The 20787-nt window shown below is 42.4% G+C and overlaps 1 protein-coding gene across 1 annotated transcript; it reads left to right on the forward strand.

Moving 5' to 3' along the window:
- The first annotated feature begins 14069 nt into the window (after window positions 1-14069).
- On the forward strand, window positions 14070-20452 carry LOC143127014 (uncharacterized). The gene is given in 4 exon segments (XM_076288315.1): window positions 14070-14277; window positions 17721-18148; window positions 18491-19313; window positions 19950-20452. Coding segments are annotated over 4 exon segments (1917 nt in total). The 3' UTR covers window positions 20408-20452.
- The last annotated feature ends 335 nt before the right edge of the window (window positions 20453-20787 follow it).

Consider the following 20787-nt stretch of genomic DNA (forward strand, 5'->3'; position numbering starts at 1 on the left):
TGTTCATCTGTAGGGTCAGCAAAATGCTGGGTTAACTTGCTCACCACGAAACATAGGTCAGGGCGTGTACAGGTTGTCAAATAAATGAGACTGCCGACGGCCTCCCTGTACTTCTTTACATCAGACATCTTAGGTGCATCTTCAGAGTAGTCTAACTTTTGGTCACATGGTGTTTCCCTAATTCTACACTGCTGCATGTCGAAACGCTCCAGTATCTTTTCGACATACCTCTTTTGTGACACTTTTAGACAGCCATCAGACTGGCTGAAGTCCATGCCCAGAAAAAATTTCAAACTACCTAGATCCTTCATTTTAAATCTGGTAGAAAGCATGTTTTTCACTTTATCTAGACTCTCGTTGTTGCTGGCTGCGATGATAAGATCATCCACCCAGATAACTACTATTACCTTCCCTGCCTCTTTAGACTCTTTTGTATAGACGCAGTGATCTGTCGGGTTTCGAGTGAAGTTGTCATCTACTAGAAATGTGTGGAGCATCTCATTCCAATTGCGTCCCGACTGTTTCAGGCCGTAAATTGACTTCTCTAGTTTACACACTAGCTTCTCTCCCTCTTTTTCGTAACCTTCAGGTTGCTCCATGTAGATGTCTCGATCAAAGGGGGCGTGCAGATAGGCTGTTTTTACATCCATTTGATGCAATACCAAATCTTCTTGTGCTGCCTTCTGCATCACTACACGTATACTAGTAAGATTGGCTGTTGGTGAGAATGTCTCACCATAATCTATCCCTGCTCTCTGACTGTACCCTTTCGCTACAAACCTAGCTTTGTACCGGTCGTGTCCGTCAATGTCACCTTTGATTGAGTACACCCACCTTCCTCCCACTGTTTTCCTGCCCTCTGGTAACTTAGTCAGGGTAAAGGTGTGGTTGTCCTCTAGGGACTTCATCTCTTCGTCCATCGCTTTTTTCCACTTTCCTGACTCAGTTGATGTCATGGCCTCTTTAAAGGTCAGAGGTACACCGCAAACTCCTCGGTAGCAATAATCTACACTAGTGAGTGTACGGTCATCATCAGTATCTTCCAGAGTATAATCTCTCAGATACCCTGGAGTTTTATGCTCTCTGGTGGGATATCTCCCACTCTCTGAGGTATGTGGCGTCACACTAGGGTGCATCTCGCCATCATCCTCAGGTGCTGAATCTGGACTGTCTGTCTGTACATCTGTACTCAGTACACTGGGTTGTTGAGTCTCCACTCTCTCGTCATAATCTACTTTGGGGTCCAGTCCTAGCTCCTGTGTCTGAGTCTCGTTTTCGCAGGTCATCTTGGTGACAAACTTCACCAGTCTGTGCTTCTGGACTTTTCCTTTACTGGGATAATATACTAGATAGGCGGGACTGCCCTTGTCATGTCCTACAAAGAGTCCTCTATCACACCTAGAATCTAGCTTTCCTCTGTCTTGCTGGTAGGCATAGCACACTGACCCGAATTTATGCATCCTGGCTAGGTCACACTTTTTACCTGTCAGTGCTGTATATGGTGTAGTGCCTGTGTGCTTGTTAAAGCACTGGTTTCTGGTATAGGCTGCTTCCTGAATGGCATAGTGCCAAAGACTCTTAGGTAGGTCACTGTCTATAAGCTTACATCTGGCCATCTCGAAAAGAGTGCGCCCTTCCCTTTCAGCTGTCCCGTTCTGGTGCGGGGAGTAAGGACAGGACGTCTCATGTCTGATTTTGTTCTTTCTCAGTAGTGTTTGGAACTCTCTGTTAGTGAACTCGGTCCCATTATCTGATCTAATGCATTTCACAGTGCCATATGGCGCTACATCTGCCAGATACTTCTCAGTGGCCTGAACTTCATCACTTTTTGCTTTCAGGAAGTAGACAAACACTGCCCCCGTATACACATCTGTGAAAGACTGCATGTACTTGAAACCGTCTATGGACTCATTGTTTACTGGGCCAGCTAGATCTGTGTTGACCAGCTCAAGCGGTGTCTTTACCTTATCAGTCGGATCTCTGTTTCTCGTTTGGGTAAACTTTCCCTCTATACATTGTTTATCAGGTTTACGCTTTGCACCTTTAATGTGCATGCCTTCTGTTATACCCTGCAACTTCAAGATATCCTCGTAATTGCAGTGACCCATTACCTCATGCCATGTCTGGATATCATAGCTAACATGACATACATAATTTACATCACGCTCGGTTTGCAAGTAGTACATCCTCTTACACACATAAATATCAAACCTTGTGCCATTTGGCAACACTATGACATCTTTACCTTCTTCGAATAACACTTTGGCACCGTGAGCAGTAGCAGACTTTACTGAGAAAAGTTCTTGGGGGTATGAGGGGATGTAGAGAGCGTTCTTTAAAGTCACTGCACAACGGCGCCCCTCGCTGTTTATGAGGCATACCTGTGCGTCTCCCCGGCCTTGTGCCACCCCGACAGTACGCTTCCCGTCTGCCAGCTCCATGCTGTGTCTCTCCGGCCTTAAGGTGTTATCGAAGCTTTTGAACTTGCTCCTGTCATTGATAATGTGCGCCCCTGAGTGCCGTAATGATCTGCTCAGCTCGAATAACGTATTCGGTAACAGTCTCGTTGTCAGCTTTCTTTAGCGCAGTCATTGTTATGTACAGGGAGACAATCCGGGGCCTACCTTTTCCGATGTAGTGTTCTCTTAACACTTTGAGACTCTCTCGGCCCTTGTCCTTCGTGTCTCTGAATATCAGTCCCAAGCTCGTATTGTCAAGTAGCGGCGCCAATGCACAATAAGCGTCCGCATTCAGCTTGTCATCGTCAGCCTGTTCTTCTACCGTCAGTGGTCCAGTGGGCTCTGTGAGGATTGTCTGCTTCAGCCCCACTCCGTGCATGCAGCACAGCATCCTTTCTTCCCAGAGCTCATACTCTTCTGCCCTCCCGTCGAACTTGGGCCACTTGCTGTTGCTTCTGTTCGCCATGCCTTCTTGTGTCGTAGCTCAGTTTAGCTCCTTTTTAGCTTCCCGGTACTCCCGATGCTAAACCTGCTAAACTAGCTGTTTGGGTAACTCGACTTCTGTGTGCTAGCTAAGTCTTGCTAACTATCAACGCACATGTCCGTCAAACTTTAGAATCATTCTCGGCTTGCTGGGCCCATAACCTGTTAGCAGGTAGGTTTACTCTTTCTGCCTACCTGCACAGCGGAATAATAATTCTAAGGGATGAACAGACGTTCAGACTTTGTCTCTTCAGCCATCAATCTCTCGAAAGCAAAGGATACTGTTAAAAGTATTGGTGTATTAATTGACAGTAATTTAAATTTCAACAGCCACATGAAAGCGATAACTAAATCAGCTTTTTAGCACCTTAAAAATATTGCCTAACTTCAAGGGCTGATGTCAAAACATGACTTAGAAAAACTCATTCATGCATTTATCTCCTGCATAGTTGATTACTGCAATGAGCTTTTCGCAGGCCTTCCTAAAAAGACCATCAAACAGCTTCAGGTGATACAAAATGCAGCAGCTAGGGTTCTCACAAAAACAAAAAAGAACCACGAACCACGAATCCAAAATAATTAAAATAGTTTTGTAGCGTAACATGTCCATATCCATAAATTGACCAAACATTGGTAAAAATGGAACTTGAAATCGGGCGGGTGGACTATACAGTCTATCTTAATGAAAACTTAACAGTTTCTGATTCATTGGCTGTTATGTAACACTATGTCACATAATGCAAACATATGGGAGTGCTTAGAAACATACCACATTTGTGTCTTACCCTAGATGTGATTAATCATCGGAGATGTTCCATTGATTTATGATTCAGTTGCGTAATAAGCCTCACCCTGCTGAATGTCTCCGCTCTCTAAGGTGTTCCAATGTGTTACCGGTTAAAAGGTTTTGTGAAAGGTGTTGTTGCGATAGGATACAGTGCCAAGCCAAAACTAGTTTGTGAAGATAGCTAAGCTGGGTAGGAGTGGATAATTTGATGGGCAGACAGTGACAACGTCACTCAGAACCTGCATGATTTATTGAGGACGCCAAAGAGAACCAAAATAGAACAAGTCTGACAAACAGGAATGATGGGCAGGGAGCATCTTTTCATATGAGATGGAGTATTAAATGGCCAGTATCTTCACCTCCTCACTCAGACAACTAGGACACTCAGAGAGGACAACAGGGTTACATTATACTCAGTGGCCTATTGACATAGGATTTTTCACCAAGGACTAAACTTTACAGGTAGGCTCTTGGTTGTCATTTCTTAGAGAGACATACAAAATATTTGATAAGACATAAGACATACGACTTTACATTACTTTCTTTAGATTAAGTTATTCAACATGGAAAATAAATACTTAATTACTCAAGTAGATAAACTCTTAAATTTCACCCAAATGGTTTACTCTTAACACGATTTTATTTCTGATAACTTATTTGTAATGCATATATTTATTTAGTGATAAATTTGAGTTTGTAGAAATCTTTGTATACACACACACAGACAACGATATATATATATCCTTGTGGTGCTGGTGCCTTAAGAGTGTGTCCATGAGAGGACCAGGCGGGGGTGACACATGCTACGTCACCGATTTTGATGAAACTTGGACAGTTTGAAGGGTCCACCTAAAAACTCAAAAAGCCAAAATAGTAAAAAATTTGAAACAACCCAGGGGGAGTTAGGACTGCCTCCTTGTTTTAGGGCAAAAAACCTCAAAAAAAGGCCCAAAATTGCATAAAATGTTGACATCCCTCCTGCTGTCAGATTTAAACACAGCAAAGTAACAATCCATGCCATCAAAGGTCCATCCAAGGTTAGTTTAAAACTGGAGTTACAAGGCGTAAGGTGTGACTGGTGTCAGTCCAGGACTGCACATGTCCACTATGTCACATGCTTTTTGGCGAATACCCAAAAAATAGCAATATTCAGACCTGAATATCTCCGATGAGCAACCTCCTTTTTTCAAAATTCTTTCTGCACATGAAAGGGCCATCTGTGGACTTCATAAATCAAAAGAAAAATGCTCGGCCTTTTTATTATTTTTTTCGTGACAACCGCCTAAATAGTGTGATCCAGCCAGTGATTTCAAATACATATCTACTTCAATGATTGGTTGAAAATAATGCTTAGGTCATTTATGGTGGACAAATGGAGATATATTATCATCAATCATGTCTGCTGATCAAATCCAAGCTACATTTAATATCCTGAGTGTAATATATTCCTTAAGGTAGCTCAAAATGACATCATCGGGTGACATACACCAGTATACCCGTAGGTCTAATTTTTGCAAATGTGATATCTCCAACATATCTCAGGGCTAGAAACAGTCACTTGGACTCAAATAATAACTTGTAATATTTTGATAGTCAAAGGTCAAAGGTCAAGGTCACTGTGACCTTATGTACATCCCATTGTGGTGAATAAACCTCTAAAAATCCCTGACATAATTGCAAATGTGATACAAACATTCACACTGGCCCTTTCTGAAACCAATCCCTACCCACTCCCCTAAGTTACGGTGTGCACTCAGGTGGGAATCACCCTTACAGCTAAATCGAGTTCTCCATGTAAATGGGAAAATGTTGGAGTTCTTTTATCACTTTTGGGTGCTATAGGCTAGTTGGAACTGCTCACCTCAATGAACTATGATAAGCTATGCTAACAGTGGGTGCTTCAGACTGAGGTACTGCACACACACAGATGAGAAGGGTATGTATCATCTTATCTAACTCTGGCAGACAATAAGATAATTTCCCAAAATGTTGGCGTGTTCCTTTAACACTTGGTTAGGAGTGCAAGTGGCTAGGGAGAGAGTGTAGCTAGTTTCGGAAAGGGCCTTTCAATCACAGATAACAAATTCATTTGAATTTGATGGTCAAAGGTCATAGGTCAAGGTTATTGTTACTTCACATTCTTGTGAGGAATGCCTATAGGAAGTTTTTTTTTCTTTCAAATTCGGCACACACAGTCACTTACACTCAAAGATGAACTGATTAGATGTGAGTGGTCAATGTTACTGTGACCTCTCAAAAAAACAACATGGGCCTACTGTATTTTTACACCTTGAACAGAATATCCTGGAAACACCTTGAGGGAGTTATTTCAAATTTAGCACAACTTAGGCCCTGTACACACATAACCAGATATTTTATGTTTGGGTCTTTCATCCACACATAAACAGTGTTTTAGCCCACACAGATATTTTTTAAAAACCTTCTAAAGAGAATGCTGGTTTACTTGGATCTGTGGACATCCAAAATGGAGATTTTTACGAACAAGTGTATACGTACTGTATACTCTTTTGATCCCGTGAGGGAAATTTGGTCTCTGCATTTATCCCAATCCGTGAATTATTGAAACACACACACAGCACACAGTGAACACACATAACAGTGAGGTGAAGCACACACTAATCCCGACGCAGTGAGCTGCCTGCTACAGCGGCGCTCGGGGAGCAGTGAGGGGTTAGGTGTCTTGCTCAAGGGCACTTCGGCCGCTCCTACTGGTCGGGGTTCAAACCGACAACCCTTCGGTTGCAAGGCCGAAGCACTAACCAGTAGGCCACGGCTGCCCCCGTGTACAAGGACATGATGGTTACTTTGGGTATTGGGTGGGCTTTACTTGTTTCGTAGCCTACTGTACCTCGATGTCCATCCATCGTAAAAACATGTCTGTAGACCCTGCTTATTAGTACAAGTTGTTTTAAAGCAGAGACTCTGATATGGTATAACCACCTAGCTTCATGTTAGGGTCCCACAAGGAAATCTGTCTGAAACATTGAAAACATGATAATGTACATTACTTGTGAATCTGTTTCCATTGCATGCCACATGACCAGTGGATAAAGTGGGATTTGGCAGGTGGGGGAACCCTAAAATCCAGTGTCAGTGCAACGGGGAAGAATGACTCACTGTTGGACAAAATATTGAGTATTGTGGTGTAGCAATACTTTTTGGACAAGAATTGATAGCTTCTTGGTCACCTCTGTACACATGAAAATTAACTCCCCAATTATTTTAACAATATAATCGTGCTGTATCGTTGGTATGAAAGAATATATTTATTATTAAATTATCCGAGGTGGCGGAACTGCGTTCCTCCCACTTTAATTCCTGCATATGACCGCTGTCTGCTGTGTTGGGCTAATGGGACAGTGCTAATTGAGTAATGCCAAGCTAGATTAACATTTTCCAATGTTAAAACCATTTATCACATGAAAAATAACAATGTTATTATCATGTGATAATAACAATAATAACAATACTCTGTGTTTCCAGGATATCATGTTCAAGTTGTAAAAATATTTTTTAGTGAATAGTGAAATAGTTTTTTTTTGTGAGGTCAGAGTAATATTGACCTTTCACCACCCAAATATAATCAGCCACAAAACTTCTGTTAGACTTTTTTTGAGGAAGGTCACTGAAAGGAGCTGTAACAAATATTGGAGGCTGCTGAAAAGGCAAGCCAATGGCTATGGCACTCACATGCTATTTGGGGTCATGTTGTAACCTGAGGCCATCCTTAAAAATATTTTCGTTTGCCGTAACCCGACCGACCCTGTCAATTTAGAACCGACCCAAATATTTATTTTTTTCCCCTTTTAGTCTGACCGACTTGCCGGTTGTAAACTTGCGTTAATACCGACCGATTGTTTTTTTCACTCTAAACAACCAATAGAAATGCAATGAAATAATATCTCTTTTAGTAGGCCCAAGTATTGTGAATATAAATTGCCTACATGCAAACGTGGCTCACTTAAATAAAACCCCGTGGCGTCATCTCTACACCATTAGTTTTACGCATGTCACACTATGGCCTACGCTTCGTTTCATTCACACAAACTGATAACGCTTTTACTTGGCACGAAGTTCTGGAAGAACTGTGGCCAGATCTTTTCTCAACCCTTCTCCCCCCTAGTCTAACGGTGACCGTGTCGGAGTATTGAAATTGGTTGTGGTCTATTCAGCATTTCTCAACATATGGGTCCGCAACATGGAGACTGCTGGTCCGCGGAGTCGTGGAGTGAAATTAGGCCCGGTGCTTCATCTGATAATTTGCTGCGCAGTTGATCAAGAAACCGCGGATCGACGAAAAAAGAAAACAAACGTTTCTGCTATCGATGTCATTAAACATGGAGCCCTACAATTAAGTGGTGAGCACTCATTCAATGCGCGTCTGCGTGAGAGAAACTGAAACTAATTGATAACGTTGGTATCAAAGCTCCGCTTCAACCTGTTGGAAGGCTATTTATTTATTTAACGAAACTTAATAGAACGACGTTGTTTTTTGGAACTTCCTTAGAAACAGAGCAGAGACTGTATAAAACACTGTATAGCATTGAGTATTGTATAGTCAAATTTCAATATAACGTGGCCAAGAGCTAGTAGCCTTCTTTCTGGGTACATGTAGATGAGCCCTATATGACCCCAAAGTCTGCCATGACCGGGCCTCAGGTCAAAGATGAGTTTGAGAAAGGCTGGTCTATATAACCTGCATCAGAATGAGATTTGCAATGGTGCGCCTGAAGGCACGGGTTGAAGACCCAGTCAGTTACGTCACGATATGCACATTTGTGTAAATTCATTCCTACGTAATCACCATGACCTAAATTGTACTTTTTTTTTTACTTTGAATCTTGAAAAAAAAAATATTGACCTACCTACCGACCCATTTTTTATTTTTTTTGGCTGTTACTGCAAACAAAAATATTTTTAAGGATGGCCTGAATTGACTCTGAGACGCTGCTGCTGTGTTTTTGGAGTGGTAGTTGTTGGTGCCTACATCAAGGGCTTGCATGTCGGCTGTATGTTGTTGATCAGATCATAAGTGTCCACAGTAATGAAGAGGAATGAGTGGAGAATTTATGATATTGCTTGGTATGTTGGTATGTTGCTGATCGGATCATAAATGGCCATAGCAACAAACAGGAATGACTGAAGAATTTGTGACAATGGTTGGTAGTTGGTATCTAAATATTTGTTGGTATTTGTTGGTGTCTGCATCAAAGGCTTGCGGTTTGACTGGGTATGTTAATGATCAGATAATAAACCACCAAAGCAATGAAGAGGATTGACTGAAGAATGTGTAGGTATTTGTGGGTGCCCACATCAAGGGCTTACAGTTGGTCTGGTTATGTTGCTGATTGGATCAGAAACTGTGGGAGAAAAAGAACAGGAATGACTAAAGACTTTGGTGGTACTTCTTGGTGCCCTCATTAAGGGTTGGTGTTTTGTTTGTTGTATAGTTGCTGATGGGATCATAAATGGCCACAGCAAAAAAGATGATTAACTGAAGAATTTGTTGGTATTTGTGGGTGCCCACATCAAGGGACTGCAGTTTGCTTCGCTGTGTTGCTGATCGGATCATAAACGGCCACAGCAAAGAAGACAAATTACCAAAAAATGTGTCGGTATTGGTTGGTAGACAACCTATCATGAGTGTGGAGGGAGCTGGGTCTGAGATGCCAGATACCACTGTTGAGCCTTCTGAAGGTCACCGATGAATGACGAAGACAAAATTGCAAGTGAATATTTGTACCAAATTTGAAAAAACATCCCTACAGGCATTTATGATATATAATTTTCTCAAGAATGCAAGGTCCTTGACCTCGACTTTTGACCACCAGATTCAAATATTTGTTATCTGTGAGTAGTCAAAGTGAATATTTGTATCACATATGAAATTATGTCAGGGATTTTTTGAGATTTATCCACCACAAAGGGATATACATAAGGTCACAGTGACCTTGACCTTTGACCTTTGGCTGCCAAAATGTTACAAGTTATTATTTGAATCCAAGTGACTGTTTCTAGCCCTGAGATATGTTGGAGATATCACATTTGCAAATATTGGACCTACGGGTATACTGGTGTATGTCACCCAATGATGTCATTTTGAGCTACCTTAAAGAATATATTGCACTTAGGACATTAAATCTAGCTTGGATTTGATCAGTAGACATGATTGATGATAATATATCTCCATTTGTCCACCATAAATGACCTAAACATTATGTTTCAACCAATCATTGAAATAGATATGTATTTGAAATCACTGGCTGGATCACACTATTTAGGCGGTTACAGCGACAAAAATAATAAAAAGGCCGAGCATTTTTCTTTTGATTTATGAAGTCCACAGATGGCCCTTCCATGTGCAGAAAGAATTTTGAAAAAAGGAGGTTGCTCATCGGAGATATTCAGGTCTGAATATTGCTATTTTTTGGGTATTCGCCAAAAGGCATTTGACATAGTAGATACGTGCAGTCCTGGACTGACACCAGTCACACCTTACGCCTTGTAACTCCAGTTTTAAACTAACCTTGGATGGACCTTTGATGGCATGGATTGTTACTTTGCTGTGTTTAAATCTGACAGCAGGAGGGATGTCAACATTTTATGCAATTTTGGGCCTTTTTTTGAGGTTTTTTGGCCTAAAACAAGGACGGGGGCCTAACTCCCCCTGGGTTGTTTCAAAATTTGTACTATTTTGGCTTTTTGAGTTTTTAGGTGGACCCTTCAAACTGTCGAAGTTTCATCAAAATCGGTGACGTAGCATGTGTCACCCCCGCCTGGTCCTCTCATGGACACACTCTTAATTGGTTTGGTTGACTATTGTAGGTATTGTGGTGTATTGTAACCATGTCTTTCTAATTTCAGACAAACTGATACACATGGCTATCTATATGCTGTCCATAGGTCAGTGATATTTCTTGAACACTTTTTAATTCATTAACTTAATCTTTCTGATCCATGAAATTATGGTATAGAAAATGTGTTATAATAATAATGTGTTAATATTGCCTGAAGGCAAATGACATCCGGCTCTATTATGATGGTCAAAAGCGTATTCTCATCATGGCGCAAAGTATATAGTATAAGTATATATACTCTTTTGATCCCGTGAGGGAAATTTGGTCTCTGCATTTATCCCAATCCGTGAATTAGTAAAACACACTCGGCACACAGTGAAGTGAAGCACACACTAATCCTGGCGCAGTGAGCTGCCTGCAACAACAGCGGCGCTCGGGGAGGAGTGAGGGGTTAGGTGCCTTGCTCAAAGGCACTTCAACCGTGCCTACTGGTCAGGGTTCGAACCAGCAACCCTCCGGTTACAAGTCCGAAACGCTAGCCAGTAGGCCATGGCTGCCCCAAAGTGTATTCCTATTGTACAATCAAGTTTTTCGCCCTGCCCGTCTCTTTTATTAAGCAATGTTTTCAGGGGTGTGGAAATGAATGACCTTAGGTGTGGTCTTGGCGCATTATCTAAAAATCGCTATTTTACACTATCTAAAAAGCATTACGCCACTGACCAAGAAAAACCTGGTCTATAGCGAAAATCGCATGTTAAGCACAGCTGAAGACGCACTGTCAAGAGATGTAAACAGCAACTCCTCTGGCCTTTTAGATGGCCGAGATAGGGCCCCTCTGGGTTTGACACAGGGTTACGTTCTCACTAGTTCATGGCCCATTTAGCTGCCAACTAATATGGATTCTGCACGGTTGGAAAAATTGAATGTGCTATAGTTTTACTACTTTTAATAAGCATAGTAGGCCTAACGGTGGGTTTCCACACACCGAAATTTCGCGTCGCTCTCATTGAGGTTGAATGGAGACAAAATTCGCCCTGGTTGGGCGAAATGAGAGCAAATCACCGAGGCAGGTGAAACAAAGTTGGCATAAGTTTAAATTTATTTGGTAACACTTTATTTTAAGGTTCACATGTTAGCCACCTATACATACCTAATTAATACCTGTATTAGTGACTTGTAAGGCATGTGTTAGGCAACATTAACCATTTGTTAGGTGTGTATTCACAAATTTCTTGTTCATGATGAATTAGGCCTTTATTATTGATATAATCTTAATAATGACCTTGTAAGCCTTGAACTCTACATACTAATTAGTAGTAAGTACCAACATAGAATATGCATAACCTACTTGTATACTGTCTGAATAAATCCCAAATAGTAGGAGAACAGTTGTAGAATAAGCAAGTGTATGGCAACCTCATTGCTGCATTTCACTGCCCAGGTTGCTGTGTGAAATAGCACTTTCTTAATAACTGGGAGATTGGCTCCCATTCTAAAGTGGAAACTGGTTCCTTGGTAGCAAGCACATTATCATCAGTAATACCTCTGCAGAATGTACTTATTAGTCATGAATTGGTTCCATATTCTAAAGTCAGGCATTATTATTATTAAAAATTATATGATGGGAACAGTCTAGGCTATAACTCCCGGTCAATACAGACATTATTTACCCTTAATACATTGCTACTGCATACATTGTTCATTCAAAATATGGTCCCTGTTCTAAAGTAGAGGCTGGGACAATGTTTATTTAACAAGTTCTGTAAACATTGTACATTGTACTCTCAATGAGCTCACAAAGCACAAAAAGACTAGCAATACCTTCTCCCAATACTGATAAAATACTAGTTCACTCTGGCAAGTAAATAGCAAATGTTCTTTTGTGTGATTTCTTTACTGCTACTGTAGTTTTCAGGCAAATAGGCCTGCTGTGTACAAGTTTTTGATATGTGGTAGGTGGGTCCCGTTTCAAAGAAGACCACCACAGATGTGTTGAATGACAATTCTTTTGCCCTTTTTATTTGTTTAAAAGACTTGTTTTTATCCTGTCAGTTCTAGTTAAAACTAGCTTTTGCTAGTCTTTTTGTGCTTTGTGAGCTCATTGAGAGTACAATGTAACATGTTTACAGAACTTGTTAAATAAACATTGTCAGTGCTGTCACTTTTCTCATCTTCTTTTCTATTGTTAACACCCTCCCAGCCTCTACTTTAGAACAGGGACCATATTTTGACATATCATGACTAATAAGTACATACTGCAGAGGTATTACTGATGATAATGTGCTTGCTGCCAAGGAACCAGTTTCCACTTTAGAATGGGAGCCAATCTCCCAGTTATTAAGTGCTATTTCACACAGCAACCTGGGCAGTGAAATGCAGCAATGAGGTTGAGCCATACACTTGCTTATTCTACAACTGTTCTCCTACTATTTGGGATTTATTCAGACAGTATACAAGTAGGTTATGCATATTCTATTTTGGTACTTACTACTAATTAGTATGTAGAGATCAAGGCTTACAAGGTCATTATTAAGATTATATCAATAATAAAGGCTTAATTCGTCATGAACAAGAAATTTGTGAATACACACCTAACAAATGGTTAATGTTGCCTAACACATGCCTTACAAGTCACTAATACAGGTATTAATTAGGTATGTATTGGTGGCTAACATGTGAACCTTAAAATAAAGTGTTACCATTTATTTAAATAAGGACCATTCTAGAACCAATCAGGTCCGTGTGTTTATGTTTGGAGGCGGGAGTTACAAAAAAGTCTGACCAAGATGGCGGAGACTACCTGAGCTTTAACACAAAAATTTGTATGTGATTAAAATGTTTCTACACGAACATTGACACTTGTATCAATACAAATTGTGGTTTATATGCCACACGAACTTAGTCAGAGTACATCACTAAATAGACCACTATATATGTTAGTTTAAACACTTGAACTTTTTAGCTAGCTGACAGGCAAACTGCTAGTATGTTCGGACATTGGATTGCATTGTAAACCTAGCTAGACAGCTAGGCTACATGCTGCAACACAGGTATGAAATATATTATGTCTTATTGACGTTGTTGTTTCAATGAACATGAATTGTAGTTTAGGCAACATCAACTTAGTCGAGGCATAAAGACCCCTGGATATCTTCATTAAGTACTTAAACATTTGAACCAGCTGATTAGCCTAATTAGTTTGCTTGCCACCACTGGCTAGACACTGCAGTCGAAAGGTCAGCGGTCTAGCCATCACGCCCCCAAAGCGAAATTTCGCTGGCCGAAATTCGCGAGGTGTTTCGCTGTGTGGAAACCCATCGTAAGACTTGTGCCATGATCTCAAGTAGACCTAGCTGTCTACCTCCACTGCTTGTCACCCTTCAATACGTTGATTGACATTATGTGGTCAATGTCCTCTGCATTGAAGCTTGTCCCCTATTTCATCCTGATGTATTTCTTAATTTCCATCAATAAGATAACTAACTGATTACTTCTTTCTGTGCAGGTCTTGCCCTGCTACTAATGTGTTTTCCCATCAAGGGTTTACCAAGCCAGCGCAACTCCAACATTGAGTTCTACAGCGACCTAGAGCGGTCACACCTATTGCTAAGAGAAAGAGGCTCTCGCACTGCGTTAGACTCCAGAAACAATGGTCACACAGAGAATGGCCTGCTTGAGGAGGATTCTGAATTCATATTGGTCACTCCAACAAGCAAGTTCAGCCCCAAAAGTGAATTGCATGACCTTGCATCAAAGGAGGAAGGCCTATTTACCAAGAAGAAGTCTTCAGAGACCCTGACGACACCAACAACAGCAGCACCAACGACAACAACAGCAGCACCAACAACAACAACAGCAGCACAACCAACAACACCAACAACAGCAGCACCAACAACAACAACAACAGCAGCGCCAACAACAACAACAACAGCAGCACCAACAACAACAACAGCAGCGGAAACGACAACAACAGCAACAGCAGCGCCAACAACAACAGCAACGACAACAACAGCAGCACCAACAACAACAACAACAACAGCAGTACCAACAACAACAACAGCAGCGGAAACGACAACAACAACAACAGCAGCACCAACAACAACAACAGCAGCGGAAACGACAACAACAACAACAGCAGCGCCAACAACAACAACAGCAACAGCAACAACAACAACAGCAGCGGTAACGACAACAACAACAGCAGCGCCAACGACGACAACAGCAGCGGAAACGACGACAACAACAACAACAGCAGCGCCAACAACAACAGTAGCACCAACAACGACAACAACAACAGCAGCGGAAACGACAACAACAACTACAGCAGCGCCAACGACGACAACAGCAGCGGAAACGACAACAACAACAGCAGCGCCAACAACAACAACAGTAGCACCAACAACGACAACAACAACAGCAGCACCAACAACAACAACAGCAGCGGAAACGACAACAACAACAACAGCAGCACCAACGACAACAACAACAACAGCAGCGCCAACAACAACAACAGCAGCAGTGCCAACAACAACAACAGCAGAGCCAACAATGACACCAACAACAGCAGCACCAACAACAACAACAACAGCAGCACCAACAACAACAACAGCAGCGGAAACGACAACAACAGCAACAGCAGCGCCAACAACAACAACAACAGCACCAACAACAACAACAGCAGTGCCAACAACAACAACAGCAGTGCCAACAACAACAACAACAGCAGAGCCAACAATGACACCAACAACAGCAGCACCAACAACAACAACAGCAGCTGAAACGCCAACAACAACAACAGCAGCAGTGCCAACAACAACAACAACAGCTGAAACGCCAACAACAACAACAGCAGCAGTGCCAACAACAACAACAACAGCAGAGCCAACAATGACACCAACAACAGCAGCACCAACAATAGCAGCGGAAACGACAACAACAACAACAACAGCAGCACCAACGACAACAACAGCAGCACCAACGACGACAACAACAACAGCAGCAGTGCCAACAACAACAACAAGAGCAGAGCCAATAATGACACCAACAACAGCAGCGCCAACAACAACAACAACAACAGCAGCACCAACAACAACAACAGCAGCGGAAACGACGACAACAACAACAACAGCAGCGCCAACAACAACAACAACAACAGCAGCACCAACGACGACACCAACAACAGCAGCGCCAACAACAACAGCAGCGCCAACAACAACAACAGCAGCACCAACAATGACACCAACAACAACAACGACACCAACAACAGCAGCACCAACGACAACAACAGCAGCACCAACAACAACAACAACAGCGCCAATGACGACAACAGCAGCGGAAACGACAACAACAACAACAGCGCCAACGACGACACCAACAACAGCAGCGCCAACAACACCAACAACAGCAGCGCCAACAACAACAACAACAGCAGCGCCAACAACAACAACAACAGTAGCGCCAACAACAACAACAACAGCAGCGCCAACGACGACACCAACAACAGCAGCGCCAATAACAACAACTGCAGCGCCAACAACAACAACAACAAGCAAGTTCAGCCCCAAAAGTGAATTGCATGACCTTGCATCAAAGGAGGAAGGCCTATTTACCAAGAAGAAGTCTTCAGACACCCTGACGACACCAACAACAGCAGCACCAACGACAACAACAGCAGCGCCAACAACAACAACAACAACAGCAGCGGCAACAACAACAACAACAAGCAAGTTCAGCCCCAAAAGTGAATTGCATGACCTTGCATCAAAGGAGGAAGGCCTATTTACCAAGAAGAAGTCTTCAGACACCCTGACGACACCAACAACAGCAGCACCAACGACAACAACAACAACAGCAGCACAACCAACGACACCAACAACAGCAGCGCCAACAACAACAACAACAACAGCAGCGCCAACAACAACAACAACAGCAGCACCAACAACAACAACAGCAGCGGAAATGACAACAACAACAACAGCAGTGCCAACAAAAACTACAACTGAACCAACAACAACCACAATTGCACCAATTACTTCAACCACAAATGAACCAAATACTAAAACTGAGGCAACAAGAACATCAACTTCCACCACAAATGAACCAAAAACTATTACTACTAAAACAACAATTGAACCAACAGCAACCACAATTGAGGTAACAAAGACCACAAATAAGACCACAAATGAACCAACAACAACCACAACTGGGCCAACTACAACCACAAATAAACCCACAACTACAACTGAGGTAACAACAACAACAACAGCAGCACCAACAACAACAACAGAAGCGGAAACGACAACAACAACAACAGCAGCGCCAACAACAACAACAGCAGCACCAACAACAACAGCAGCACCAACAACGACACCAACAACAGCAGCGCCAACAACAACAACAGAAGCGGAAACGACAACAACAGCAGCGCCAACAACAACAACAGCAGCACCAACAATGACACCAACAACAACAATGACACCAACAACAGCAGCGCCAACAACAACAACAACAGCGGAAACGACAACACCAACAACAGCAGCACCAAAGACAACAACAGCAGCACCAACGACAACAACAACAATGACACCAACAACAGCAGCACCAACAATAGCAGCGGAAACGACAACAACAACAACAACAGCAGCAGTGCCAACAACAACAACAACAGCAGAGCCAACAATGACACCAACAACAGCAGCACCAACAACAACAACAGCAGCTGAAACGCCAACAACAACAACAGCAGCAGTGCCAACAACAACAACAGCAGCGGAAACGACAACAACAACAACAGCAGCGCCAACAACAACTACAACTGAACCAACAACAACCACAATTGCACCAATTACTTCAACCACAAATGAACCAAATACTAAAACTGAGGCAACAAGAACCACAATTCAGACATCAACTTCCACCACAAATGAACCAAAAACTATTACTGAGGTAAAAATAACCACAACTGAGCCACCATCTTCAAATATAATTGAACCAACATCAACCACAATTGAGGAAACAACAACCACAATAGAGATAAAAACAACCACAACAGAGGCAACAACAACCACAAATGGGGCAACAACAACCACATTTGAACCAACAACAACCACAATTGAACCAACAACCACCACTGAGATAACAACAACCACAAATAAACCCACAACTACAACTGAGGTAACAACAACAACAACAGCAGCACCAACAACAACAACAGAAGCGGAAACGACAACAACAACAACAGCAGCACCAACAACAACAACGACACCAACAACAGCAGCGCCAACAACAACAACAGAAGCGGAAACGACAACAACAGCAGCGCCAACAACAACAACAGCAGCTGAAACGCCAACAACAACAACAGCAGCAGTGGCAACAACAACAACAACAACAGCGGAAATGACAACAACAACAACAGCAGCGCCAACAACAACAGCAACAGCAACAACAACAACAGCAGCGGAAACGACAACAACAACAACAGCAGCGCCAACGACGACAACAACAGCAGCGGAAACGACAACAACAACAACAGCAGCGCCAACAACAACAACAGCAGCGCCAACGAAGACAACTACAACAGCAGCGGAAACGACAACAACAACAACAGCAGCGCCAACAACAACTACAACTGAACCAACAACAACCACAATTGCACCAATTACTTTAACCACAAATGAACCAAATACTAAAACTGAGGCAACAAGAACCACAATTCAGACATCAACTTCCACCACAAATGAACCAAAAACTATTACTGAGGTAAAAATAACCACATCTGAGCCACCATCTTCAAATATAATTGAACCAACATCAACCACAATTGAGGAAACAACAACCACAATAGAGATAAAAACAACCACAATTGAGGCAACAACAACCACATTTGAACCAACAACAACTACAATTGTGCCAACTACTTCAACCACAAATGAATCAACGACTACAACAGAGGCAACAACAACCACAAATGGGGCAACAACAACCACATTTAAACCAACAACAACCACAATTGAACCAACAACCACCACTGAGATAACAACAACCACAAATAAACCCACAACTACAACTGAGGTAACAACAACAACAACAGCAGCGGCAACAACAACAACAGCAGCACCTACAACAACAACAACAACAGCGGAAACGACAACAACAACAGCACCAACAACAACAACAGCAGCGGAAACGACAACAACAACAACAGCAGCGCCAACAACAACAACAGCAGCACCAACAACAACAATGACACCAACAACAACAACGACACCAACAACAGCAGCGGAAACAACAACAACAACAACAACAACAGCACCAACAACAACAACAACAGCGGAAACGACAACACCAACAACAGCAGCACCAAAGACAACAACAGCAGCACCAACGACAACAACAGCAGCACCAACGATAGCAGCGGAAACGACAACAACAACAACAACAACAGCAGAGCCAACAATGACACCAACAACAGCAGCACCAACAACAACAACAGCAGCACCAACAACAACAACAGAAGCGGAAACGACAACAACAACAACAGCAGCGCCAACAACAACAACAGCAGCACCAACAACAACAGCAGCACCAACAACGACACCAACAACAGCAGCGCCAACAACAACAACAGAAGCGGAAACGACAACAACAGCAGCGCCAACAACAACAACAGCAGCACCAACAATGACACCAACAACAACAATGACACCAACAACAGCAGCGCCAACAACAACAACAACAGCGGAAACGACAACACCAACAACAGCAGCACCAAAGACAACAACAGCAGCACCAACGACAACAACAACAATGACACCAACAACAGCAGCACCAACAATAGCAGCGGAAACGACAACAACAACAACAACAGCAGCAGTGCCAACAACAACAACAACAGCAGAGCCAACAATGACACCAACAACAGCAGCACCAACAACAACAACAGCAGCTGAAACGCCAACAACAACAACAGCAGCAGTGCCAACAACAACAACAGCAGCGGAAACGACAACAACAACAACAGCAGCGCCAACAACAACTACAACTGAACCAACAACAACCACAATTGCACCAATTACTTCAACCACAAATGAACCAAATACTAAAACTGAGGCAACAAGAACCACAATTCAGACATCAACTTCCACCACAAATGAACCAAAAACTATTACTGAGGTAAAAATAACCACAACTGAGCCACCATCTTCAAATATAATTGAACCAACATCAACCACAATTGAGGAAACAACAACCACAATAGAGATAAAAACAACCACAACAGAGGCAACAACAACCACAAATGGGGCAACAACAACCACATTTGAACCAACAACAACCACAATTGAACCAACAACCACCACTGAGATAACAACAACCACAAATAAACCCACAACTACAACTGAGGTAACAACAACAACAACAGCAGCACCAACAACAACAACAGAAGCGGAAACGACAACAACAACAACAGCAGCAGTGGCAACAACAATAACAATAGCAGCGGAAATGACAACAACAACAACAGCAGCGCCAACAACAACAGCAACAGCAACAACAACAACAGCAGCGGAAACGACAACAACAACAACAGCAGCGGAAACGACAACAACAACAACAGCAGCGCCAACAACAACAACAGCAGCACCAACAACAACAACAGCAGCACCAACAACAACAACAACAGCAGCGCCAACAACAACAGCAGCGCCAACGACGACAACAACAACAGCAGCGCCAACAACAACAACAGCAGCACCAACAACAACAACAGCAGCAACAACAACAACAACAGAAGCGGAAACGACAACAACAACAGCAGCGCCAACAACAACAACAGCATCGCCAACAACAACTACTACTGAACCAACAACAACCACAATTGCACCAATTACTTCAACCACAAATGAACCAACAACTACAACTGAGACAACAACTTCAACCACAATTGAGCCAACTACTTCAACTGAGGTAACAACAACCACAACTGAGCCAACAACTTTAACCACAAATGAACCAACGACTACAACAGAGGTAACAACAACCCCAACTGAACCAACAACAACCACAATTGTACCAACTACTTCATCCACAAATGAACCAACGACTACAACAGAACAAACAACAGCAGCACCAACAACAACCACAATTGAACCAACAACCACCACTGAGATAACAACAACCACAAATAAACCCACAACTACAACTGAGGTAACAACAACAACAACAGCAGCACCAACAACAA

The sequence above is a fragment of the Alosa pseudoharengus genome, unplaced genomic scaffold (assembly GCF_046254945.1).
Source record: "Alosa pseudoharengus isolate Yale_2024_CS ecotype anadromous, Long Island Sound unplaced genomic scaffold, YU_APseudo_1.1 YU_APseudo_1.1_scf_17, whole genome shotgun sequence".
NCBI classification, from domain to species: domain Eukaryota; kingdom Metazoa; phylum Chordata; class Actinopteri; order Clupeiformes; family Clupeidae; genus Alosa; species Alosa pseudoharengus.